The sequence below is a fragment of the Perognathus longimembris genome, chromosome 23 (assembly GCF_023159225.1).
Source record: "Perognathus longimembris pacificus isolate PPM17 chromosome 23, ASM2315922v1, whole genome shotgun sequence".
Classification (NCBI taxonomy): domain Eukaryota; kingdom Metazoa; phylum Chordata; class Mammalia; order Rodentia; family Heteromyidae; genus Perognathus; species Perognathus longimembris.
The window spans coordinates 26939301-26966626 of NC_063183.1; the positions used below are offsets into that span (position 1 = coordinate 26939301).

At 40.4% G+C, this 27326-nt stretch overlaps 1 protein-coding gene across 1 annotated transcript in view; it reads right to left on the reverse strand.

Annotated features, from left to right (window-relative positions):
- Positions 1-16602: 16602 nt before the first annotated feature.
- Ap4e1 (adaptor related protein complex 4 subunit epsilon 1) overlaps positions 16603-27326 on the reverse strand; it is a 39029-nt gene continuing 28305 nt past the window's right edge. The window contains exons 16-21 of the mRNA XM_048332515.1: positions 26934-27057; positions 23720-23978; positions 21509-22048; positions 20023-20213; positions 18011-18168; positions 16603-16832 (exon numbers count right to left, since the gene is read on the reverse strand). Coding sequence (XP_048188472.1) covers positions 16672-16832; positions 18011-18168; positions 20023-20213; positions 21509-22048; positions 23720-23978; positions 26934-27057 — 1433 coding nt within the window. The 3' untranslated portion in view covers positions 16603-16671. The remainder of the gene's footprint in view (positions 16833-18010; positions 18169-20022; positions 20214-21508; positions 22049-23719; positions 23979-26933; positions 27058-27326) is intronic.

Here is a 27326-nt window from a genome sequence, read left to right on the forward strand (position 1 = left end):
CACTCAGGAGGCTGAGATCTGAGGATTGTGGTTCTAAAACAGCCCAGGTGGGAAACTGTGAGACTCCTATTGACAATAAATACTCAAAAAAAGCCAGAAGTGGCCCTGTGGCTCAAGTGGTAGAGTACTTGCCTTGAGCAACAGAAAGCTCAGGGACAGCTCCCAGGCCCAGAGTTCAAGCCCCAGGACCAGCAAAAATAAAAACAAAAAAGAAGTTGGGTACTGGTAGCTCACACCTGTAATCCTAGCTACTTAGGAGGCTGAGATCTAAGGATCATGGTTAGAGCCAGCCCAGGCAGGAAGTCCGTGAGACTCTTATCTCCAGTTATCCACCAAGAAACAGAAGTGGCAAGTGGCACTGTGCTGTGGCTCCAAGTGGTAGAGCACTACCCTTGAGCAAAAGAGCTCAGGGACAGCGCTCAGGCCCAGAGTTCAAGCTCCAGGACCACCACCAAGAAAAGCCAGAGGTTATAGGCTCACATCTGTAATCCTAGCTACTCAAGAGGCTGAGTGTTGGCCGTCTGAAGCCAGCCTGGACAGGAAAGCCCATGAGACTTATCTCCAATTAAATATCAAAAGGCTAGAAGTGGAGCTGTGGCAACTTTGTGTAGGGTACCAGCTTTGAATGAAAAAGCTAAGGGACAGCACCTAAGCCCTGAGTTCTAGCCCCAGTATCAACACACATACACACACACACACACACACACACACACACACACACACACACACTGCAGCTTAAAGCAGGCCTACTTGACCTCTGCCCCAATATTTTTTAGAGATATTTGTTTTCTTTTGTTTTGACATGATTAAAAGTCAAGGCCACAACTAATCAGTGAAAATTCTAGAGCAGCCAACTTTGAGTATAAAGAGATCGTATTGGCAGGAGCTGACAAACAATGGACTGGGATGTCAACCAGGGTCATGAATCAGGTGCCCTAAAGGGCAGGAAAGGTTGGCAAGGCTGTCCTACCTCGAATGGATTTCCCCCACTTCCTCTGACCTGTCACAGGACACACGGCTCAAAATGGGCCTAGCCTCCCGGCTCTCTCATTAGGCAGGGAAAAGAGCCTTCTACAACACTCTGGAAATCTACAAATCTCTAGAAGGCTGGGATGGGGAGAGAAGCAGAGGTGGAGTCCATGAATTTCAAAGGAGTTTTAATAATTTTTTTGGTTTCATTTTGTCAACTTCAAAACAAGTAAATCAACATAAGTACATTCTGAACCATGTGGGAATGACCTTATAGTTCAGTGATGCCATCTGGTTTCAGAATCCGAATTTGCCTTTGTGTTTACAGTGTCCATTGTGCTGAGTACCTCCTGTGAAAGAACACAAGTGAACTTACTGAAGTCTGGCCTCCCTGAGGGGTCTACAGGCATCGCTTGAGCGCCCATACCTAATTCATTTTGAAGAACAGTGCCATAACATCAGAGAATCAGTGCTTGCAGAGAACAGATGGATGAGTATCACCATGTGTATTATGGTGATTCATTTCCCAAAGGTCAAAGGTGAAAAAGGGGTGAAACTCTTATCTGGGGGACACATCAGGTCTGCACTCACATGCAGGCGGGTTCCTACAAGGTCCTTTTGAAAGAAAAGTGGCCAAGGAAAGGTACCACCTGGCCAGGCACAGGTGGCTCACACCTGGAATTCCTAGCTACACAGGAGGCTGAGATCTGAGGATCGTGGTTTGAAACCAGCCCAGGCAGGAAAATCCATGAGACTCTTATCTGCAAGAAACTACTTAGGGAAGGCTGGGAATAGAGATGTGGCTCAAGTGGTAGAGGGCCAGCTTCGAGCAAAAGGAGCTCAGGGACAGTGCCCAGGCCCCTGAGTTCAAGCCCTAGGATCAGCAAACAACAACAAAACAAGGGGCTGGGAATATGCCCTAGTGGCAAGAGTGCTTGCTTTGTATACATGAAGCCCTGGGTTCGATTCCCCAGCACCACATATACAGAAAATGACCAGAAGTGGCACTGTGGCTCAAGTGGCCGAGTGCTAGCCTTGAGCAAAAAGAAGCCAGGGACAGTGCTCAGGCCCTGAGTCCAAGCCCCAGGACTGGCCAAAAAAAAAAAAAAAAAAAGGTAGTAAGAACAACAAAACAAAAAGAGAAAGACTACCACCTGTAAATCAGATCAGAGAACCAACAGATCAAAGAACTGACCAGCCCATTTGGCAATCCCAACCCTCAATCTCAAAGGTGTGGCAGTGTTCCACTGGACAACTCCCAAGCAAGGCAAGAGGGAGAGGACACCTGTGCAGAAGAGAAGTCACCTCAATGCCTACATTCTGCCCAATTCTAGCCCCATTTGCTGGAAAGTCTCAGGCCATGGGTGGGGGGGGGAATTCAGAATCCCTGGGGAGGCAGGACACCCAAACACTAGTGACATCAAATTCCTCCCAGTCCCAGGAAAAGGAGAACTCATCCCGAGCAGACACTCACGGGCCCTGTGTCTACTAGCTCGTCTCTCCTCAGCCGTCCTAACTTTGCTGAGCTTTGTCTCTACAGAAGGTCCTAGCAGCCCACCCAGACAGCCAGGCCTCCCAGGCTGTGACATAGAGCTCCTCTTAGCTGACTACTAAGGGCTTCTGGACCAGTTCCTAGAACAAGGGAGTCTGGGGTTTGGCTCCTGGCTCAAGGAGGGGCTGGGTGGGAGCCAGGGCTTGGCACACAGAGTAAGTGCGGGAGGCTAGTTGGGAAGCAGTGATTAGGTTGTTAGGGAAAGGAGCTCTTTTTCAGGCTCCGGTCACTCATGAGGAAAGAGCTTGTGGCTGGTCCCTAGGGTGTGATTTGATCTCACTCTACGTCGCAGCCAGCTCCTCTGTCGATAGGGTCCTATTTCCTCTCAACATAAGATTGGCTGCCGTTTTGTATCTCAGAAATAGCTGCCACTGTGTTTGACATAGGTTGGTTGGGTTTGGGTTTGGGAACATGGGTATATTTGAAGTTTTCGTCTCAGGTTTTCACAGAAAAAAGAGTAGAGCATGAAGGAGTTGGGAGGTTCACAGCTTGCCCCCACAATTCCCTTGTAGTCATTATCTCTGGGTCTCAGGTTCCTCAAGGGCCAAAGCAGAGTTGTACAAGGTGGTGGAGAACCTGCCCATGGTTCTGTGTTCTGGGCATTGGAGAAGCCCTGGGCAAGAGAAGCCCTGGGTGTTTCTGAGCTGTAGGTTTCTTAGAAGGGAAATTTATTCAAGTGAAGCAAATAGACAGATACATGATTTCTTCCTGGTGCTTCCCCTTGAGGCCCTTTAAGTATAAAACTAAGGTCATGGATTCCAGAGAGGAAAAGCTCTAAGCCAGAAAATACAAAATAAAATCAAGACTCCATAAAGACCAGGAAACTACACAATAGGGGCCCCTAGACTAGCAGAAGCCCACTGGGATTCAGCACTAGGCCCAGTCCTGTACTGAGACATACATGTCAAAATGAGACTTGTCAGACTCAAGTAATTGATCTCTGGACAGAGAATAGAATAAGCAAATCCATGAATAAGTTATTACTGACTTGAATCAAATGCCACAGGATATGATCGATATTCAAAGTATATTTTTAAAGCCATTCTTCCAGTAAATGAATTATTTTCTGACCATTTTTCTTTACAGAGCCTTACTGAGGTATAATTCACACTGCATACAAGTCACCTACTTAAAGATTTACTGTTTTTTATATATTCATATCACTACAATAATTTTTTGAACATTTTCATCACCTCAAAAAGAAATCAGGGCCAGGAGCTAGTGGCTCATGCCTGAACCCAGCTACTTAGGATGCTGAGATTTGAGGATCGCAATTCAAAGCCAGCCAAGGCAGGAAATTCCATGAGACTCTTATCTCCAATAAACTACTCAGAAAAACCTGGAAGTGGCTCTGTGGCTCAAGTGGTAGAGTAATAGCCTTGAGAAAAAGAATCTCAGGGATAACACTCAGTCCCTAAGTTCAAGACCCAAGACTGGTCCAAAAAGAAAGAAAAGGAAAGAAAAAAAGAGAGAGAAAGAGAGAGAGAGGGAGAGAGAGAGGGAGATGGGGGGAGGGCAGAAGATATCAAGTATCAGGCCTTCAAAAATCACCTCTTTACTCTTTCAAACCATCAACATAAAAATTGATCCTCACCCCCCCCCCAACCAAACTATCATAGATGGTCTTAGAGTCAGAGTAAGCAAAGCAAAGTGATTAAGATGCATGGTATTGAACTGTATTCTAGGTTGTACCTCATAATGCTGTTATTCCACAGAGGAATGGCCTCTGTAAGAAAGTGGAGTCTACAGGGGCTGGGAATGTGGCTAAGTAGCAGAGTGCTTGCCTAGCATGCAGGAGGCCCTCAGTACCACAAAAACAACACACACACACACACACACACACACACACACACACACACACGCACGCACACACGCGCGCGCACAAAGTGGAGTCTACAAAATGGACCAGCCCCCTCAAAGAGGCCACTCCCTCAGCTTCCTTTGTCCATGGCTGGATGCAAAGTCAATGGTCCCATCCTGAAGGTGCTGTCATGCAAGGCATTCAGACAGTGAAGTTTGCTGACGCCAGTAGAGAGGGCTTTTTTTTTTTTTTTTTTTTTTTTTGCCAGTCCTGGGGCTTGGACTCAGGGACTGAGCACTGTCTCTGGCTTCTTTTTGCTCAAGGCTAGCACTCTGCCACTTGAGTCACAGCACCACTTCTGGCCATTTTCTGTATATGTGGTGCTGGGGAATCGAACCCAGGGCTTCATGTATACAAGGCAAGCACTCTTTGCCACTAGGCCATATCCCCAGCCAACTTAAATTTCTTATATCTCAAATTCTGTGATTATCAAAAGAATACAAATGCTCCTGGGCTGGGTACCAGTGGTTCACACTAGTAGTCCTAGCTACTGAGGAGGCTGAGATCTGAGGATCACAGTTCAAAGCCAACCCAGGCTGGAAAGTCCGTGAGATTCTTATCTCCAATTAACCACTAAAAAGCCTTAAGTGAAGGTGTGGCTCACGTGGTAGAGCATTAGCCTTGTGAGAAAAAGCTCAGGGACAGCGCCCAGACCCTGAGTTCAAGCCCCCCTACTGGCACACAGATTTAAAAAAATAAAGACCTTAAATCCAGTTGACCCATTTCCCCACACACCTGCAGAATTAACTGAAGATGATCAGACAGACGCTTGTGTAAACAAAACTCTTGCCTAAATTAAACATCCCCCCCCCCTAAAAAAACTTGAATGTGGAGAACTGGTCCATTGGCACATGTGAGTGGTGCCACAGGGCCTGGAACAAGTCTTTCATCCACCCCCAGTGGAGGAAAGCAGCGGTGAGATTTCACTGCCCACCTCCGTGCTTCTCACCCGCAGCATCATGGAGTCACGGATTACTGAGTTCACTGATACGAGGTGGTGTGCTGGGGAGACGCTGCAGATACAAGAGACTTCCTCAGCCCAGAATGAACTGCCCCAGGGTTAGGCTGCTCAATACAGACACTGGGTTCTCCCTGGCTCTCCACCTCCACCTTGTAATTTGCCCAGGAAGCAATGGCCGCCAGCACAATGGGTGACCCTCACAGACAAGGCTAGCCAGTTCTTCACTTGCCTGTGAATTCCCAGAGGAAATGCAAACAAATCAAGACCACACTTTGGCTGCTGGCCAAATGAAATCTTTGAACTTCTTCAATAAAGTCTTTAAAACTTTGGTTCTGACCCAAATCTTTTGCTCCAGGATTAAAAACTGTGGGGCCTCAAGGCTTTCTGTTTAGACAAACAGTGTTTGTGGCGTTTGAATAAGGGTTATTCATCTCAGAAATGATTTCCCCCATGTTCTAGCACCTCGGTGTACTTACTCATCAGCCTCCAAAGCTTCCTGAACATCTAGCACGTGTACCTACATCATGTGTAGCGGTTATGGAATGCATATACCTGTTAATGTTCCTAGTCATCTACTCATTATAAGCCCTAAATTATAAAAGGCCCAAGAGCTGCAGTTCCCATGGAAACCAGGGGGAGAGAAAACGACTTCTGAAGTAGGAGATTTTGTTTTGTTTTGTTTCATTGGTCATGGGGCTTTTGAACTCAGGGCTCTAATTTTTCACTCAAGGATGGCACTCTAACACTTGAGCCATAGCTCCACTTCCAGCTTCTTAGTGGTTAACCAGAGATGAGAGTCTCACAGACCTTCCTGTCTGGGCTGGCTTTGAACTGCAATCCTCAGATCTCAGCCTCCTGAGTAGCTCGAATTACATAAAGGCATGAGCCACCAGCGCCCAGCAATAGGAACCGTTTTTTTTTTAATTTAATTTATTTATTAATTGAACACAAATTTTTTGACAAGGTGTTGTGCAAAAAGGGTACAGTTACATAGTAGGGCAGTGTGTACATTTCTTGTGATATCTTACACCCTGTTTTTCTATCCCTTCTCTAGGTCAGGTAGACATATATACAATATACAATGTATCAAGAACATAGACAGTAGCCACGTGGCCACGCCCAAGAAAGTTTGCCTAGGGCTTTAAATGTAATGTCGACATTAGACAATATGTCGACAGTAGTCTTATATGAACATACAAACATAGCTTTTGAGCTATTGTATTCCCCTGAGAGGTCAATTTGTGACCTTTATATGTTGAGTAATTGTTTGGTTTTAGTTACATAATGTTGGGTCGCTGCCCCAATCCTGTGGGGAATACTATTTGACAAGCAGTTTTTGGTTTCACAGACTTGGTCTCTACTGTCTCTCCGTCTCCCTTTGTTAACAGTCATATATCAGGGAGATCATGCCCCTTTGTTTTCTGTGTTCTAGGCTTGTCTCACTCAACATTATTTGTTCGAGTTCTGACCATTTCCCTGCGAATAACAATATTTCACCATTCCTAATCGCTATGTAATATTCCATTGTGTATAAGTACCATATTTTTTGGATCCATTCGTCTGTGGAGGGGCATCTGGGTTGTTTCCATATTTTGGCTATTGTGAATTGTGCCGCGATAAACATGGAAGTACAAATGTCTTTTTGATATCTTGGGGTTTGCTGTTTAGGATAGATGCCTAGGAGTGGTATGGCTGGGTCATAGGGTAGGTCTATACTGAGCTTTTTGAGAAACCTCCATACTGTTCTCCAAAGTGATTGTACTAATTTGCACTCCCACCAACAATGGAGAAGGGTTCCTCTTTCCCCGCACCCCCTCCAGCATTTGTTGTTGCCTGAGTTCAGGGTATAGGCCATTCTAACTGGGGTGAGGTGGTATCTCAGGGTTGTTTTTATTTGCATTTTCTTTACTACCAGGGATGTTGAGCATTTCCTCATGTGTTTCTTTGCCATTTTTATATCTTCTCTTGTGAAGTCTCTCTTTAGCTCTTTTGCCCATTTTCTAATAGGTTTATTGGGCTTGGAGGAGCTTAGTTTTTTTAGTTCTCTGTAGATGACAGATATCAGGCCTTTGTCTGTTGCTGTGCTGGTAAATATCCTTTCCCATATGGTTGGCTGTCTTTCTAGTTTGGTGGCTATGTCCTTAGCTGTGCAGAAACTTTTTAATTTGTAGTAGTCCCATTTGTCGAGTCTTTCCCCTATTTGTTGTGCCCCTGGGACTATATTCAGGAAGTTCCTTCCTGTGCCTATAAGTTCTAGCGTCTTTCCTACTCTGTCCTTCAGTAGTTTCAAGGATTCAGGTCTGATATTGAGGTCCTTGATCCATTTTGAGTTCATCTTGGTGCATGGTGATAGGCTTGGGTCTACTTTGAGTTTTCTGCATATGGCTGCCCAGTAATAGGAACTGTTTTTAAAAGCACTGCTGGACAGGTATTGTTGTCCAGAACTAGCACTTTTCAAAAAATAACATAAGTGTAAGGTCTTTTTTTTTTTAGACTGAATAGTAGCACGTGCGCATGCGTGCCAGTTCCAGGGCTCAAACTCAGGCCTGAGCACTGTCCCTCAGCTTCTTTACTCAGGCTAGTGCTCTACCACTTGAGCCACAGCCTCACGTCTAGCTTTTTTTGGTGGTTAATTGCAGATAAAAATAAAATCTCAAGGACTTTCCTACTGAGGCTGGCTTCAAACTGGGATCCTCTGATTTCAGCTTCCTGAGAAGCTAGGATTATAGGCATGAGCCACCAGCACCTGTCATCTTTAGTATTTTTCATTCTCTCCTTGTTGTTGCCGTTCTTCTAAGCATATTTTATGGCTATCCAAAGCCATATCTCCTGCCTTTTTGTACAGGAGATTCGGAGAAAAGGGAGAACTAGATTTCTCACAACTAGGTATTCCTCTTCATCCTGTGTTCTCCAAATTAGTAATAAGACCATGTCTACTTTCACACTCGTTTATATATAATTTTAGTCTGCTTCCTTTGAGCCTTCAAAGGAAGACTGGAGGAAACAAGGCAGTCACTTAACGTATTTACCTTTTTTTTTTTTTGGCCAGTCCTGGGCCTTGGACTCAGGGCCTGAGCACTGTCCCTGGTTTCTTTTTTGCTCAAGGCTAGCACTCTGCCACTTGAGCCACAGCGCCACTTCTGGCCGTTTCCTGAATATGTGGTGCTGGGGAATCGAACCCAGGGCCTCATGTATACGAGGCAAGCTCTCTAGCCACTAGGCCATATCCCCAGCCCACGTATTTCCTTCTTAATCTATCCTATCACCAAGAAATCTAAACAACGGAGACAATCAGATAGCACTGAACTCTCCTTAATGTATTCCTGCAGAAACAGACTTGAGCCTCCTCAACCTGAAATCCATCTGCTCTCAACCTATAACACAAATCAAAAGCATTAGGAACACCCCAAGTCATTGGAAAACTAATCTAGAGCAGGAGAGGATTCCAGACTCAAGGAAAGAAGAAAGAATCTTACGCCACACTCAAGGCATGTATCTGCATTACTGAGTAAACAGCTCCTCTCTATAAATGCTCCTTTATTGGGAGAACAGCTCAGGGGTAGACCACCTGTGTATATATATACAGGGCCCTGGGTTCAAGCCCCAACACTACAAAAAATTACCTTTCTTTTATAGTTTTTTTTTTTTTCCCAGAGCTGAGGACCGAACTTAGGGCCTTGCGCTCGCCAGGCAGGCGCTCTTTCGCTGAGCCAGATCCCCAGCTCCAAAATTACCTTTCTTAAATGCTCCTTTAAGTCATATCTTTGTAGAACTAAAACTGTTCTTATCTGAATGACTCTTGGTGACAACAGATGGGAATCAACTCTGATTCAGAGGTACTGAGGGTTGGACAATAGCATTGTGAAGTGTCAGTATACGCTTATATAAATATCTGTGTGTTGTGTCTAATATTTTATGACACCACCAAATCATTTGTACCTAAACAAAGAAAAAAGGGTTTAAAAAGATGCCCGTTTCATCCCCTATTCAGGCAACCTTTCTTTTTAGATGGGCAAAGACATAGCCTCTCCCACAGTACCACCAAAAAGAACATTCTATTTTAACTAAACCCCATAAAACAATTTCATAGCGTATCATAGTTTTTCTGGATTAAATGAGATACTTGACCTGATTTTGTTCTGTTGGCATTTTTTCCCCTACCATCTTATTCATGTATTTACATGGAAACTTCTAAAATTGGACAGAACCAAGTTGGAGCAGGGAACAAAAAATGTTAAGAGTAACTGAAATAACGTGTTCATAGATATTTATGAGGTTGTAACTTTCTGAAGCTCTGTGAAGCCACCTCCTCGTATCAAGATGTTACTGACAGTGCTGGTGTTTATGGCAAGTCATAAAAGAACACTTTGGGTGCCTATTCTGGGTACTGTCTAATTTTAGGGCTTTGGAAGAATCTCTCAGTGTGGGTCATTATTCACTGTTTAATATTACTTGTCCTCTGGAGGAAATTCTACTTAATCTAGTTAAAAGGAGGCTGATCCTAAAAATTGAGGTGGTCAGGCTGCGTAGGATCGGGATTTGATCCTGGCTAGGTTAAAAGTGATTTTTGATTTCTCTTGTTCTCAGGTTATACTCTTGAAATGAGCTGGAGATTCACAAAACCATATGTCCACTTGATTTTGTTTCTCATCCTTCTCTTTCCTTTACCTCTATTCTCATTCTAGATCTCTTTATGCCTTGATGGTTTCAGAGCTCAAACACAATGACTAATATGATCATTTCTACTTTTGGATGGCCATACCCTTTCCCTAGCCACGAAACCCAAAGTATTCCTCCACGTTACATGTATACCTCTAGAATAAGCCTTTGATCAGCTAGTATGATCATCAGGACTTACTTCAAGTTTACTTCACAAAAACAAGCTACAAAAAATAAAAACTGCCATTTTCAATCTATGGTTTCCCATCTTCTTTCGTGTTCAACTTTCCAAATTCTTGAATTCTTGTGGGGAAAACGCTATAGGTTTCATGAACTGTCAGGAGTTCCTAGGAAAAGCCTGAAATTCCAACATCAGAATTCCTTTTAAGTAAAGCATTAAGTAGCCATGATGGAGTCTGAATAGTCCTAAGACAGATACACAGCAATCCATTATCATCATTATCATGCTTTTGTACCCTGGCCTCATAACTGGATGTCAAATGGCTGTCTCCTTGGAAAACAATGTAATGGAACACTGGATAGAAGATGGAAAATGGAGATCAAGTGCAGCAAACCCAGGAAGGGATGACTCAATCCCATTAATAGATTCCTTAAAATGGGGGTAAAGTGGGTAACATCAATCAATCTCCCAAAGACTGTGTGTGAGGTCATGTCCCTTCTGTTCTCAAGCACTGAGTCCCTGGAGAACCCCTGGGAGGTTAGAATGATAACTGGTGCTGGTAATGTCTAAGATTGGCAGCTGGGCTGTCCTGGACCAGACAGTTAGCTGCATTTTGATCTGACACCAGCTTCACATAGACAGCTTTGAACTCCAGGCTTCTGGCAGCCATGGACTTCTTGCCAGGACTCGGGTAAGAGCTGATTTTTTTTTTTTTTCTTCACACTACTGTTGGGGATCAGTTACAGCACTCTGACTGAGAAACATTTTCAGAAGGCCTTAGAACCTTCTGAATAATGTGATGTGACCGAACCAATCCATCAACTGGGAAAAGATGCCTCACATGTATAAATACAGTGGTTAATCACTTCAAACTTGCTCACTCCATTAAATACACATATATGTATATGTGTTTTATATGACAGATTTATGTGTTCACTCATTTTTGGTGATGATTCTTCTAACAAAACAAGGCAAAAAATACAAGAGAGTAATCAATGATTACCTTGTTGAAAATAGTTTTTATCTGGCTTTACAATTACCCACTTCAATAAGATAAATTAATCATAGCATTGTCTAATGTCCTCCTTTAACTGCCAAATTAATCTAAAATAATAAAGTTCCTGTAAACTCTCAGTTTGTTTGTTTTAATTCTGGTTGGACTTTTGGCAGTCAGAATGGCTTCAAATATGAAAGTAACCAAGAAAAGACAAGACAATATATGTTTCCAGTAGGGAGAACGCCTCCTTCCTCTGACAGGCTGAGACTTGTCAATCTGCTCACAGATGTTATGACACTCTTACTGGCAGAGCTCCCAAACAGCCAGCTGCTCCACCAAAGCCAAAGGTGTGGCAGAAAAAAAATGGAGACATGAAGAAGAAAAGGCCAAGGATATTCAGGGAGATCATGAAATCCCAGTGTGAGTCCTAACTCCACCACAGTTTTCTGTGTGACCTTAGGCAAGTTATATACACTGTTTCCTCATCAGTGAAATAGAAAACAAATACCTGTTAGAAGGATTTGGGGATATTTGGGTGCATTTAGAATAGCTTCTGACCCAGCTGGACTCAGTAAAAATTTCCTAACTGCTATGACGACAACTTCTATTCCTCAGAGGCTTTTAGGATTTAATTAGAGGCAAAAAGTCATCATAGATAGCAGATAAACCATACAGAGAAGCGAAATATAAATGTAAAACATAACTGGAGTCTACAAGCTAGAAGAATTCCCTCCCCCTAAGCTTGAGTGTGAGGGAGGTTATTGTTATAAGCTGTTTAGGAACTACTTAAGATAAAAGAACTATCAATTTCATATGAACAGCAACTCCAACATGAAGTACTGTGGTAGGCAGGATTCTGTGGTTGAGTCTGGAACACAGGGGCAGGAAGAAAGTGATAGGTTGCCATGCCTGCCGTGATCACAGAAGAAATGAGAGTATCTGACAGTCCTGGTATAGGAATGGCATTCACCATGCAATCCAGCAACTGGTTTAAATTACCCCCATGGAGTTGAAAACTTAATGATCACACAAAAGCCTGCACATGGATGTTCATAGTAGCTTTGCTCAAAACTGTGAGAACTTGGAAGTAACGTAACCAAAAATGTTCCTCAGTAGGTGACAGGAAAAAAAAAAAAAAGCTGCGGTACATCCACACAATGGGTTGTTCAGCATTAAGACAAAATCAGCTAGCAAGACATGGTAGAAACTTAAATTTCAAAGCAAGGTAGAATAATCTGAGAAGGCTATATACTTTATGATTCCAGTCATGTGACACTGTGGAAAAGTCAAAACCAGGGTAGGCCCAGGGATGTATAGGTAGAGCACAGGTTTTGTTTGTTTGTTTTAAGGCAGTGAAAATAGTCTGGATGTTACTATAATGTGGATATATGTCCTTATACATTTGTCCAAACTCAGCATTTGTAGCAAGAGTGAACTCTAGGTAATAATAATGTGTCAGTGTAGGTTCAACAGTTGTCACAATGCGCCACTCTGGTGGCCGATGTTGGTATGGGGGAGGCTATACAGATGTTGAAGGAGAAAGTAATGGGAAAATTTCTATTTTGTCTTTCAATTTTGCTGAGAACATAAAATTGCCCTAAAAAAAAAAAACAACTTAAAAATAGTCTATTTTAAACACACATATACACATACATGCACACACAGTTCCTACCAAAGAAATGGTCACAATCTCTCGTTATGAATACAACACAAGTAACTATCACTCAATTACTAACCCTGGCCCATTTGGCTGTAGGCCACTCCTCCTTTCAACAACTGCCTTCTTTTCACTTACTACCATGGTTATTGAAATCTCTTTTTCCTCAGTGCTCAAAAGATGGAGCTTCAAGTCTGAGGACTTTTTGCCTCCTAAATACTGTAGCCAACCAGTCATAAAGTGGAGGGATTTAAATTCCATTTCTGACCTAACTTTTGTGTTTTAGGATGCAAAACACAGAACTAGCCAACACACGCAGATTCTTTGGTTACGAAATTTGTAAGTGGTCTGCTGAGCTTCTTGTATCCTGAAGTCTCCACAACGTAAGTTTCCATATAGAAACAGAACACTGCTTTGAATAATCTGGTCAGATGAGGATGAAAGTACAGGCAATGGACAGGTATAGTAAGAACCAAAGTGTGCTTTCATCTGCCTGAAAGCCACCAAGTTTTCTCTGACAACACATAGAGGAATACCACCAATTAATCAGATCAGGTTATTTGATGTCAATTATTCTTTCCATCCCATTCCAGTTGCATCTATTCTCTTAACTAATGCTTACCAATTTATTTTACTGTTATTATTAAGGAGTTGTACAAAGGGGTTAAATAATGCTTACCAAATTACTGATTAAATAGTTATTTATTATTCAACAATTTAAATAAAGAACATGTACACCAAAGAACAACATTGTATTTATTTGTACTTATTACGTTGAACTGAACTCTTTGAAATAACAGAAATCAACTCTAAAATAAAGTAGTTAATGTATACTAAATTGTTACTTGTATTTTTTGCCCCTAAAATTTTGACACAGCAAAACTCCTTAAAGACACGTGAACAGGTTCAGTGCACTTTCAGTGGCTCACAATCATGACATAGAGACCATGTGTATCCATTAAAAAAAAAAAAAAAGACAAGTAGTTCAATAACGTTAAAAACTACTGACATGAACTAAAAATAAAATACTGCACTTTAAGCACAATCACTTGGGGAGTTGACAGAACTCCACCTTGGCAAGCATATCCAGGCGTGGTATTCTTCGCATATTAGTGCTCACTAACTGCTCAGCTTCCCCTGAAGTTTCTCAAAGGACTCTAACCGGGACTTGCTTGCAAACCATGAGCCTCATCCACCTGCCTCCTCAGGAACTACTCCTCAGGAACTTCCTCTGCTCCTTCTTCCTCTACCTGCTCCTATGGCCTTTCTCTCTTCCCTTATTTCTCTCCTGGAATGATGCCTGGCACAAAACTCACCCAGCTGAGCATCCATCCCAGCTCTCATCCCAGATGTTGCCCTCCACTGACTAAATGATAGCTATCCAATAAAAAGGAGTCTATCTATAAATATCATTCTCCCTACTTTGTTTATATCACCCAACAAGGCAAAAAAAATTATGACTGTGTCTGATTTATAACTTAAAATATTCAATGAGCTTAGATAAAATATATATTGATCTAAACTTCTGTAATATTTACTCTTTTATTATTAGTTCTTAAAAATCATAAAAATATAAAAAAATTGTAAACATTTTACTAAACATTTCAGGAGAAACCCTGTTACTCAACTTTTTATGTAGTGGGTTCAGAAAGAACAAAGTGACACTACATTCCCTTTGGCAGATCCAAGATCATGCTCCTAGCCCTAAACATACTTCTCCTATCACGTGTCTTTGCATGCCTAGCATGTCTCATGACAACTACTGCTGCCACTCATGAACACACCTGGGACAAAGCAGCAGAGAAAACTGTGACCTTTCCCAGTATCTTACCCCACTGCTCCATACCTGACCGAGCCTCATGACCACACAAACACATGGAAGCGACTCCTATGTCAAAGGCTGCACTGCTGTGCAAAGTGAGAGCACAAGATCAGGTGAGGGGCAGGGGAACCTAGTGCGAAGCAGAAAGGAAGAGGAGAGGGGAAGTGATGAGGCTAGCTACCAGTGTCTACCACAGCCGAGTATGCACATGCCCTTCCATCTTGACAGTGCTGGGAGCCTGAGAATGAATCTGAGCCTCGAGGCAAATGGAGGAACCTATTACCCAGTAAATTCCAGTCGCTTATTGCTCTTTCAGCAAGGTTTCCCTGAATGTTTTTAAAAGACTGAAATTAACAAGATGTTACATTTTTTAACTTTAATCAAGCAAAAGAAATACTGCTTGTGTTTTTTGCTACAGATATATATGACTACTGAAATCTATCAGCTCTGAAGAATCAATCCCCTTTATCAGTTATGATAGGTGAGGAACCCAAACCAGAATGCCTGACCTGCATAAGAAATGGAACCAACTAACACAATTAACACATACTGACTTGTGTTATATGACCTGAAAAGTCTCCATGGTGACAAGCCAGAAAAAGTGAAATAATAAACATTTCCCACAGCACCATAAGGTTTTAAAAATACTATTTCAGTACTGTATGATCTTGATTTTGGTCTATCATTCCTTTTAGGTATAACCTCTTCTCTTACTGAAAGCAATTCTTACATGAAGAGAGGCCATGTAGGCACAATTATAACATGAAAATGACACATTTTGCTGAAGAACTTGTATGGCATACTTACAAGGCCACTGCTTCGGCGACACCCACTGAGTAAGTAGTAGTGGATTCAAAGGCCAGGAAAGAGTTTTGCCATTTATGTACCACAGTCACAAATTATTTAATTTGCCAAGACCTAGGTGGTAATTAACATATTTGTCATACCAAAAAGTACTTCATATCGGTGTGTTTTTATATTGTGCTTTTTTGAGCTCTGTTTCTACTTATTAACATTTTGTAAATGGCTCTGGATTTTTAAAATAAGGATGTGGGTGATCCATTTTCAATTTTAAAATAAAATAGAAATGCAAAAGGAAAAGAGAAAAAAAGTTATAGCCAAACTATCTGGAATTACATGGAAGAAGTTATCTACAGTAAGAAACCTACCACAGATTGAATCTGTCCAACATCGAGCATGCTCATGGATTCCTACAACTGTTAGTGTGTGCGATGTCAAACAGGTTCAACACTGACCCATACAAAACTAGATTAAAATACTGGTTGACCTACCACCAAATACACTGCATTCCAAAGCCAAATTAGAATTATGTTTGGGATTATCAATTTCATGTCCTCCCTCCACTAATAGTAAGAATTGAGTCTTGGCTTTACTACAAATTGTTAGTGCTAGAGTAAACTTGCTATAAAATTATGTATAACAAAATAAATATTTTCAGCAACTCCACACTAAATGATATATAAATCACTAGCATTTTATAACATAAGCTTAGGTCACTGTTTTGGAACCCAAACATACTGTACAATCCTGAGTAAAAGGTTAGGGATTACTTTCTTGAGGCTCTTTCTTGACTAGGAATAAAAAACAAAACCAAATCACATAAACCACAACTTGTAATAATCCCCATTTGCATTAAAGGTACATTTGCATTAAAAGCCAGGCACAGATGGCTTACGCCTGTAATCCTAGCTACTCAGGCAGCTGACATCTGTGCAATCATGGTTCAAAGTCAGCCTGGGCAGGAAAGTTTGTGAGACTCTTATCTCCAATTAGCCACCAAAAAGCCAGAAGTGGAGCTATGGCTCAAGTAGTAGAGCATCAGCCTTGAGCAAAAAGCTAAGGGCCAGTACCCAGGCCTTGAGTTCAAGCCCCAGTAGTGGCACAGAAAAAGAAGGGGGAAAAAAGTACCATGAGTTCTTTTCACTTTGGTAAAATGAGTTTCGCGATGTAAACCATTTATCTTGATAGAGTAAAATGAAGCAGAGCTTCTGCTAGGATCCCTCCATCACCTTTTGACACTGATATGATAAATAGTCCGGAAGAGCAGCACAGGAGGATCTGAACCACAGGGCTAACACATCAGTGTGAACTCGGCAATGCAGTAAGCAGGGGATTGATGGGAGTAGCTGACAGGCCAACAGCCCTTCACTGCCTACAATAAAACAAGAATGAAAACCTACTTAATACACAGACTTCAACACACATTTCTCCAAGAATATTATATACAAATTGGCAGCAAGCACATAAAGAAGTATTCAACATTATTAATCACTAGGGACATGTAAATCAAGCTTACAATGAGAAACAATCCATGCAGATGGCTGCTACAAGAAAAACTGAAAACCAAAGTGTGGGTGATGATGTGGAGAAGCTGGAACATTTATGTGTTGCTCACAGGAATTCAAAATGGTATAGCTGCTATGAAAACTATATGATGACTTATCAAAAAATGAATTTGGAATTAATCCACAATATAAGCAAAAGAAATGAAAGCAGGAACAGAAACCTATTTCTATAACCATATTCACAGCAGTATTATTCACATTAGCCAAAAAGTGGAAGTAATCCAAATTGACAGACAAATGGATCATCAAAATATGATAATTCATACAGTGGAACAGTATCTGGCCTGACATCTTCACATATGCTACAATGTGGACCAACTATGAAGATACTAGGCTGAAACATGATAGACAAATGTTATAGCATTCAAGTCCATGAATACAAAAAGTTAACCATGGTTGCCAGAGACTGAGAAGGGGAAAAAGTATAGTATTCAATGAGTACAGAGTTTCAAATGAAATGTTAAGAAAAGTTCTGGAAAATGAGCACTGGTGGCTCACGTGTATAATCCTAGCTATTCAGGAAGCTCACATTTGAGAATCACGGTTTAAAGCCAGTACAGGCAGGAAAGTCTGCGAGACTCTCATCTCCAATTAACCACCAAAAAGCCAGAAGTGAAGCTATGACTCAAGTGGTAGAGCAGCAGCCTTGAGCAGTAAAAGCTAAGGGTCAGTGCCAGGCCCTGAGTTCAAGCCCAGTGTACTACCACCATTATCACCAAAAAAAAAAGAAGTTCTAGAAATGAACAGTGGCGATAGCGGCACAATAAATAACATGAATGTACTTAATGTGTCATTATGTTACTTAAACATGGCTAAAGTGGTAACCTTTATTTTTTTCGAATAAAATATCCTTACTATAAAAAATATACTTATTTGAAAGATACTCATATTAAGAAATGTAGCTGTAAGAGATCTAACACTTGCAAGACTTGATTTGTGTGCTGATGGTGACAGGACTGCTCTAAGTCTTCATAACTGTACTAACCTACAACGTCAACAACATGAAGTCGCAGTTTCTGCTGCAGCACTTCTAGGGCAGAAGGCAGAACAGCTTGAGATGCTGAGGTTCTTATATTTTGCTTCACGTCATTTGCCAAGGATAACCAGAGTTTTCCGAAGTCTTCAGTTGAGATTTTTAAAGGTCTGAAAATATTAAAATTAGGCTTATGTACAAGAATGCAATAATGCTAAACAAGCAAATACACGTCAAAGGACTCATGGAAATCAATTATAATCACTGGGTTTCACAAAATTTATGTAGTATTTTATCCTCCAACATTCCTGAATACTATAAGTAGAAGATATTGACCTGCAAAATGTTTTTTTCAATGTATTACCTGGCTTTATCTCAGGGAATTAAGTCATTTTAATAAGGTTATAGTAAGTAATTTCATGAATCATTCTATTATATATACATTGGACTTACAAGATATTCTACCAAAGTCACAAAAAGAGAACAAGCAAAAAAAAAAAAAAGAGAGAACAAGCAAAAGACCCTGCACTTTTAATTAACGAGGCTAAGGGAAAGAATTTTAACAAATATACTTTAAAGACAGTTATGAAAACTGGGTGTGACTGTACACACCTGTAATCCCAGCTCCTAGAAATCTGAGGCATGAGAAACATTAGTAAAACACTGCCTCAAAACAAAACAAAATTATCTATTTTTAGGCCTACAGAACAAATAATTAGTACTGTATATCCCTGGAGTGACATTATTGGCAACTTTATATTTTACATTTTTTATAGCATTTGAATTGTTATGACAAGTATGCAATAATTCAATATTTAAGAAAAAAGATATTTTTAAAGATACAGAGGGGGACTGGGAAAATGGCCTAGTGGTAAAAGTGCTCGCCTCATATACATGAAGCCCTGGGTTCGATTCCTCAGCACCACATATATAGAAAAAGCCAGAAGTGGCGCTGTGGCTCAAGTGGTAGAGTGCTAGCCTTGAGCAAAAAGAAGCCAGGGACAGTGCTCAGGCCCTGAGTCCACGCCCCAGGACAGGCAACAAAAACAAAACAAACAAGCAAAGATACAGAGGATTTTATGCACAAAACAATCGTGTGATACACTTTACCATTCTTCAGATTACTAGTGCTCATCATGGGGCATACCTTCATAGTCAGAGAATATAAGGTTTTTTATTTTATATATATATTTTTTGTCGGACCTGGGTCTTGAACTCTGGGCCTGGGCACTGTCCCTGAGCTCTTCAATGCAAGGCTAGTACTCTACCACTTGAGCCATAGTGCTACTTCCAGTTTTTTGGTGATTAACTGGAGATAAGTCTCATGGACTTTTTTTTCTGCCTGGGCTGGCTTTGAACTGCATTTCTCAAACCTCAGTCTCCTGAGTAACTAGGATTACATGTGTGAGCTACCAAGCACCCAGCAAATACAAGATTTTTTAAAGCTGGATTTTATCTTACAGTATTGATCTAAATATTCTTGGACAACTGGTAAGACTTGTTTTTACTAGAAGACTTCAAAGAATGGGCAAAAATTACAGCAGCATAACATAAGTGAGTATGTAGAGGCTAAAAAAAATTCAAATACAAGTATTTCATATTCTTAGTTCATTTCAAATTGTTCAAATACTGAACAACACATTTTTAGAAGTGAATGAATATAGAAAATATAAGAAAAATAGAAAAATAGTTTCCAACTTTCTTACAATATACACAATGCCTAATATGGTGCTAAATGCTAAAGTTTCTATAGGTCACCAACAAGTGCCACTTTAAGTAGGTCACAGAATTCCTTGGCATCCCAGCCATTTTCTTTCCCCTTCATCTCGCCAATCATAATTACATACATATTCATGTAACTTTTCTATGTCTCCTCCTAGATCAAAGTTGTCTGAGGGGGAGACTGTGTCTACTTTAACTGTTTACTCTCTATCACTTTGAGTAGTGCTGGTCTAGAAAGAAAGTCTAATACATATTTGCTGAAAGAATGAATGACTGAAATTAACATTCTAGAAAATATTTACCTAATAAAATCTAATAATGATAAGTTGATGGAAAAGTCTAGCTGAACGGGATGCACATCCACCATCTGATAAGTTAGGAAACCGGAGAGATTCCCTTCCGTGAAAGGTTGCTCGACCTGCACACGATGCTGGAAGCTTGTGGTGCTTTCTGCATTCACCACAGGCAAATGGCATCCAGGCTGCTCTGTGATCTATAAACAGAGTGATAAAAACATTATGTTAAGGATCAATACTCTATTCTATGAATCCCAATTTTTCACTTAATTGAAGTGGCACAAAAAGCTACAAACATGAGAAGTTAATAAACTACATTATGAAGATGACTGAAAAAAAACAACTAGCATATACAAGGCCCTGGGTTTGATCCACTACCACCAAATTGTTTCAAAGAATATTAAATTTGAATATGACACTCAATTCTTTTTTTTTTTTTTTTCATGTTTGCCAGTCCTGGGACTTGAACTCTGGGTCTTGGGAGCTGTCCCTGAACTTCTTTTGCTCAAGGCTAGTTCTTAAGCCACAGTGCCACTTCTGTTTTTTTCTGAGTGGTTTAATGGAAGTAAGAGTCTCATAGACTTTCCTGTTCAGGCTGGCTTTGAACTGTGATCTGTAGATCTCAGCCTCCTAAGCAGCTAGGATTACAAGTGTGAGAGGCTCACTAGCCTAGCTACTAGATTTCTTTTTTAATTTGTGATATGTTGGAGGAAAGAAACAGAACCAATATCTGAGTACTCTGTATAAAAAGTAAATCAATGAGAGAAAAGAGGAGACAGGATATCCATATATCCTACAGTAGTCTTACTCCTTAATGTTCCACTGTGTTCTGTTAAATAATTTGAGAATGTAGTTGCCATGAGTATAAGATTGATTGAGATATTTAAAGAGTGAAAGAAAGCCAGGTGCTGGTGGCTCACATTTGTAATCCTAGCTACTCAGGAGGCTAAGATCTGAGGATTGCAGCTTGAAGACAACCCCAGGCAGAAAAGTCCCAGTGAGAATCTTATTTCCAATTAACTACTCAAAAACCAGAAGTGGAAGTGTGGCTCAAAGTCGTAGAGTATTAGCCTTGAGCAAAAAAAGCTCAGGGACAGCACCCAGACCTCAAGTTCAAGTCCATGACTGATTTAAAAAAAAAAAAAAAGAGTGGAGGAGCACAAAATATGCACTGAAACATAACAAAATGTCTTAGGAATTCTACAGATATTGACTCATTTCATCCTCACAGCATGTGAAGTAACATTTTTGTTTAAACAAGACAAACAGGCCAAAGCAGCTGTCCGTGTAACAGTGTGAGTCTGGGCTTTGTCCTGTGGTCTGTCAAAACTCACTTATGGCCTTTGCCAATCTTAAATATGCTTCCTTCTTGTTCTCTTGAGTAACTTGTTCCTACTCACAAAATCGTCACACCCCTTACCTGTTTTAATAAAGAGGCAAGAGGGACATAGAAGAGCTAACAGCAGAAATGAGAAATCATTCATTGTCTTACCTTGAAATTTTCTGCAGGAAAAATTTCTAAATGAGCGCTTTTCAACTCCAAATCAGTCTTATTGGCGACTAGCCAGACCATCAATAAACAATCAGCTTCCCAAATTTTGTAAGAAGACACTGATATGGTTTCATTACTACAGACTTTCATAAGACTTGAATGCAAGCACTCAGTAGTTTCTTCCAACAAAGAAGAAACTACAGAGAGTTCCTTGGCAACTGAGGCTGTAATAGATGGAGGAGGGTGAAAAATCTCCATGTTGTTATCAGCAAACAAAGAAGGTGCAGACAGGCTGCAATTTGAGAGTTTCTCAACCAAAGGCAGCTCCGTGAGAGACTTTGAATCCAAAAGTTCTGAACTGAGAGAAAATTTCTTTAGTTCCGTGTCTCCTCTATCCTGTAAAGTATTCAAATCATCATCATCTTCATAGGCCACATTTGACAAAGAACTAAGGGAAGAATGGGCTGTTTCTCCACTTCTCACTTCCTTGAGTTTTGATTTCCTTCGGAACTTGTGAGACACGGGGTCTGCTTTTCCTAGCTGAAAATGGAACATAAGATTCTAGCTATAAAGCATAATACATTAATAGAAATCAGACATCAATAAAATGTTAAATCATAAAATTTTTAGTATATTATTATCTTTAAGTAGTTGTACAAAGGAGGTGCCATTTAGCATAGCAGTTTATGAAGTACAATGCATCTTGATCAGTACAAATTGTAAAATTCTGACAGCTCTGTAAATTGAACTATTAGCTCAATCTTAGTTCTCAAGTCATGTCTCCGTGCTCCTAGGGACTTCGATACTACATGGCACCTTTTATACATTACTACTCCATCAGAATGTTAGTTCCCCTTTCATACCTTCTGCATTCCCCTCAAGCCCCAACACCTTCCAGTTCTCAACAGAGAAGTCTCACTTACCAATTTAGAAGACATTTAAGAACTACCATTCTCTTAACCCAAAGGAGAAAAACAAGAGAAAGGGGATAGATGAAAAGGTCAATGCTGCTTTTTTTGTTTATTTGTTTATATTGTTATGATGTATTGCTGCTTTGCCTTGGACTTTTCTTTCATTCAATATGTTTCATTTTGGATACTGTGTATTTTTTGTCTTCAAAGAAGCCTGCAGTCTGCTGTTAATCAGAAGCAGGTCAGAAGACAGTGAGCTCACATCAAGTCTGAAGGAAAGGAGACCCGAAAGGAGAGTCTAGGTACAGATAAGGCATGTGACTTAGTTTAACATGTGACCAAGCACTGACAGAAAGCTGATGAGGGAACTATGTCTCTCCAATCATAACCTGGTACTAGGTGACTTCAACGACCCTCCCAGAGAAGGATTATGTGGGATTCTCAAATGCTCAGCATAGCACCTGTCCTATACAACTCAATATTTTACTACGAAAAATAACATATCAGCACAAAAAAATTTGAAAGTCATAATCCTAACATCTGAAGACAATAATTATCAAGATAGAAGGGTTTGCCTAGCAAACATAAGGGTTTGCCTAGCAAGCATAAGACCTTGAGTTCAACTCTAATACTGCTCCAAAACTTTACATCTTGTTTTGTTTTTGTTTTTGCAGTGCTGGGGATTTTACCCAATTACTCATGGATTCTACACAAGCTACCACTGAGCTACACTACACCCTCAACCTATACTCTATAGTTTTTATTTAATATATTGTACTTTTCATTTTGCAAAGCAATACTAATGATTTTTTTGTGGCTAAGTACCTGAGAAAATATAATCTATGAAATTAATCTCCTACAGTTGTACATCTAAACTAATTTCACTATTAAAAATGCCATGTGGAGATGTACTTTTTCACAGTATGCTTATCAATAAGCATACTGAGTATTACTAACAGCACTTCAACCAAGCCCTCTTCCCTTAGAGCTTTCTTCTCACTATCCCAGCTACCCACAGGGGTGGGAGTGCCCCTAGTCATATTGTCACTTTATTTGGACCCTGACCTCTACTTCAGCTGGATGGACGAGAGCACACCTGACTCAGTCTGACCAGATTTTTTCCCCTCCGGGATATACATGGTATGTCACTGGCAGCTCTGGAGCTCTAAAGGATGGCAAATGAGAGTTGGGAAAGCCATTTCCTACCATGAATACATGAAAACTAGATTTCCAAGAGTAAGGTTTCTGTACAAACAGGAGATGGACTCTTAAAGAAAAAAAAAAAGAACAGATTACTTACCAGATGGATTGTATTTTCTGATCCTAACCCAACAAACAATGATGACGCCAACATCTGCTTTTCTTTCTCCTCTTTAGACTGGGTAAGGACTTGAGACAGATCTTTTCTTGCTAGAGCTTGATCTCTATTCTCCAGTATTGCCATCTCTGGTGGAACAGGGGGCAGTTCTGCTTCATCGCCTGCTTTGCTCTCCTTCCTTGGAAGATATCCCTCTTTCCCCCATAATTTCTTTACACCTTCTAGCTTCAAGCTATTTGTCCTAAGGAAATCGAAGAGGAAAGTAAGCCAACCTAAATAATTGACAAATATTTACTTTCCTTGAGTACCTTCTCAAAACACATTATTGCCCAAGAGCTTTAAGGGGAAAAAAAACAACAAACATTTAAATTATATTTTACATATCAGAAGTAAACCCAATCTTCAAATTTTATTCTCATTATAATTAACTTCTCCAACCCCCAGCCAAGCACTCTTAAACTTTAGAATTCTGAGATCATTTCCTTTTCACTTAACTGCTTGAATAAGTTGTATGAAAACAGAACTACTGTAAATCAGTTTCTTTCCTTTACTGACTTAAAGAAAAAAAAAACTCATGTTTGAGTCTGACAGGCCAAAGATCAGAAATGATTCAAGTTCCTGTAAAGGGATTAAACATAAATCCATAAAAATATTAATTCATAAACATAAATTCATGACATAAAATCCCACTAAAAGCAAAAACACTATTTAAATACCTTCCTATGTGGTACATTTACTTTTAATTCCAAGTATTTATCTTAATGAAAACACCAACTGCATTTGTACATATCATAAATGTACTTTCATTGAGTTTTTTCTTTTTAAAAAGGCAGGCGTGAGGAAGCGGAGCTATGGCTCAAAGTGAAGTGCTAGCCTTGAGCAAAAGAGCTCAGGGACAGAGAGCCTAGGCTCTGAGTTCAAGCTCCACAACCGACAAAAAAAAGAAAAGAGGCAGGCATGAAGCTTGGAGCTGATGGCTCACGTCTATAATCCTAGCTACTCAGGAGGCTGAGATCTGAGGATCACAGTTCAAAGCCAGCCTGGGCAGGAAAATATGTAAGACTCTTATCTCCAATTAATCACCAAAAAGCTGCAAGTAGAGCTGTGACTCCAGTGGTAGAGCACTAGCCTGGAGCTGAAAAAGCTCAGGGACAGTTGCAGGACTAGGAGGAACAAATAAAGACAGGTGTGGGGGACACGAATTTGTTCCATCCAGATATAGCTTTAACAAAGGACTGTTTCCCAGCCACTGGAAATGCTGTCAGCTCTCAGCCAGTTTAGAGACTATCTTGGATGTAGGGAGTATTTCACTGAAGCTCAAGCCTCACCCAGGGCAGCCCACTGGCAGACAGAAGTATAACATTCTGGCCTCTGTCTTGACTTAACTCAAGGCAATTTAGAAGGGTCATTCTAGCTGTAGAGCTCCCTATGGGGCCAGCACAGGTTGCCATAGACACTGCACTACATTTTCTTCATCTTCTTCCAAACGTGATTTTCCCCCTTCCTTCCTCAGGTGTGACCCTCATAGGCATTCTTTAATATTTGACATCCTAAATGTCACTGCAGATACTTCCCAGGAGCCAGGCATTGGTGGCTCATGCCTTTAATCCTAGCTACTCAGGAGGCAGAGATCTGAGCATCCTGGTTTAATGGAGAAAAGTCAGTGATATTCTTAGCTCTAAAAAACAACAGCAAAAAGCTGAAAGCAGAAGAATGCCAGCCTTGAGCAAAAAAGCCAAGCAAGGGCTGGAAATATGGCCTAGTGGCAAGAGTGCTTGCCTCTTATACATGAAGCCCTGGGTTCAATTCCTCAGCACCACATATATACAAAAAGGCCAGAAGTGGTAGAGTGCTAGCCTTGAGTAAAAAGAAGCCAGGGACAGTGCTCAGGCCCTGAGTCCAAGCCCCAGGACTGGCAAAAAACAAAATAAAACAAAAAAGCCAACCAAGAGCATGAGGTCATAAGTTCAAACCCAATACAAGCACATGAAAAAATAAAGATTTTACCAATTATTTTATTTACATATACATCTATTACCAACATAAGTTTTCTGTCATGCATTACCTGGAGACAGTCTGTAAGTGGGCAAATATATAGGAGCAACATCACGCCATTCATACACAAAATATGCTTATTAAATATATGAAACACATTCTAAAAGAATTTTTTAAAAACATGAGTCATCTTGCCTCAATTTTGTCACTACTATGTAAAACTTATTTGTTTGCTTGCTTGTTTTGGCAGTACTAGGGTTTGAACTCAGGACCTCATGCTTGCTAGGTGGCTCAAAACACCACTTGAGCCACAACTTCATCCCTTTTCTACTGTAGTTATTTTGAATAAGGTCATGCATATTGACCAAAATAGTTCAGAATGATCACAAATTTTCTTTGCTAAACTCCGTTTTTGCATAAGGAGAGTGATGGAAGTATTATTAATAGTGGTAGTTACCAGTTTCAGTCACATGATGTGGACTGCATTGTGTTTATGCACTTTGCACACATAATTTCATCCTATTAACTATGCTTCTAAAAGTAATTCGATTACATGCCCAAAAGCACAGTTTACTTAAAAAAATTAAACTTGGCTCTAAATCAGCTATTTAAGGTATTTAAGGTGAAACAATTCAAAGGAGCTGAACAAAAGCTATGGAAGTGTTTCCAGTCAAATATCCAGCTTCCACTAGTCAGAGTCACTTTGTTGTATGTTCATCTAATAGCGGCCAGTCTTCCAATGAGCTGGTTAGAAAAAGAATTTATCAGACATAAATAGATTGTGCGGAATGTAGAATAATATGCTTAATACCTACTAATGAGTTTTGGTGTGCTTCTTAAAAGTAGCAATAACATGATTACAATGTAAAGTTTATACACATCTTATGCTGTCTTGGCAGGTAAAGCAAGCTCTTAAAGGATAAGGGCATTCTGGACATTAGCAACACCTTGAAAGCAATCTGGAATGAGAACCTGAACAGTGTAAGGAACCCTTCAAAGGGTTCAAATACTTTTATACACAGTCACAAATGTGCCTCTCCCTTTGAATAATTTGAAGACCCTTGAAATACTAAACTTTCTGGAAAGTCATCCTACAAAATACAAAGATGTGATTACCCCAAAGCTGAGACAGAAAGCAATGGGATGTTAAAAGACATTCAAACACTCCAAAGTTCTCCATTTTAATAGGAAAGCCACTTACTCTTTCTGGCTGGTCTCAGCACTATTTCCAGATACATCGGATCCAAGAGAAATGCCAGCAGGAGACTGCCGTCCAGTGAAACCAGATGAAGAAAAGGAGAGTCCGTATGGTTCAAAATTGAGAACTAGAATTTTAAAACAGTAACAGGCATTCATATTTAAAAGGAAACCCAAAAGCAGACATTGTGAGGTTCTACTCACTACTAAAATAATTGAAATTGGAGGCCAGTGACAAATTTTCATGGTAAGGAGCTTTCAAGGTGACATGATCAATCATTTGTAGTAATAATAGTAAAGCAGCTATTGGTGATTGAAGTCCTTATACAGTAGATGATCAGAAACAAGCTGCCCTTCATTTTTCTATTTTTGCCTCTCTTACAGGCCATGCAAAAAG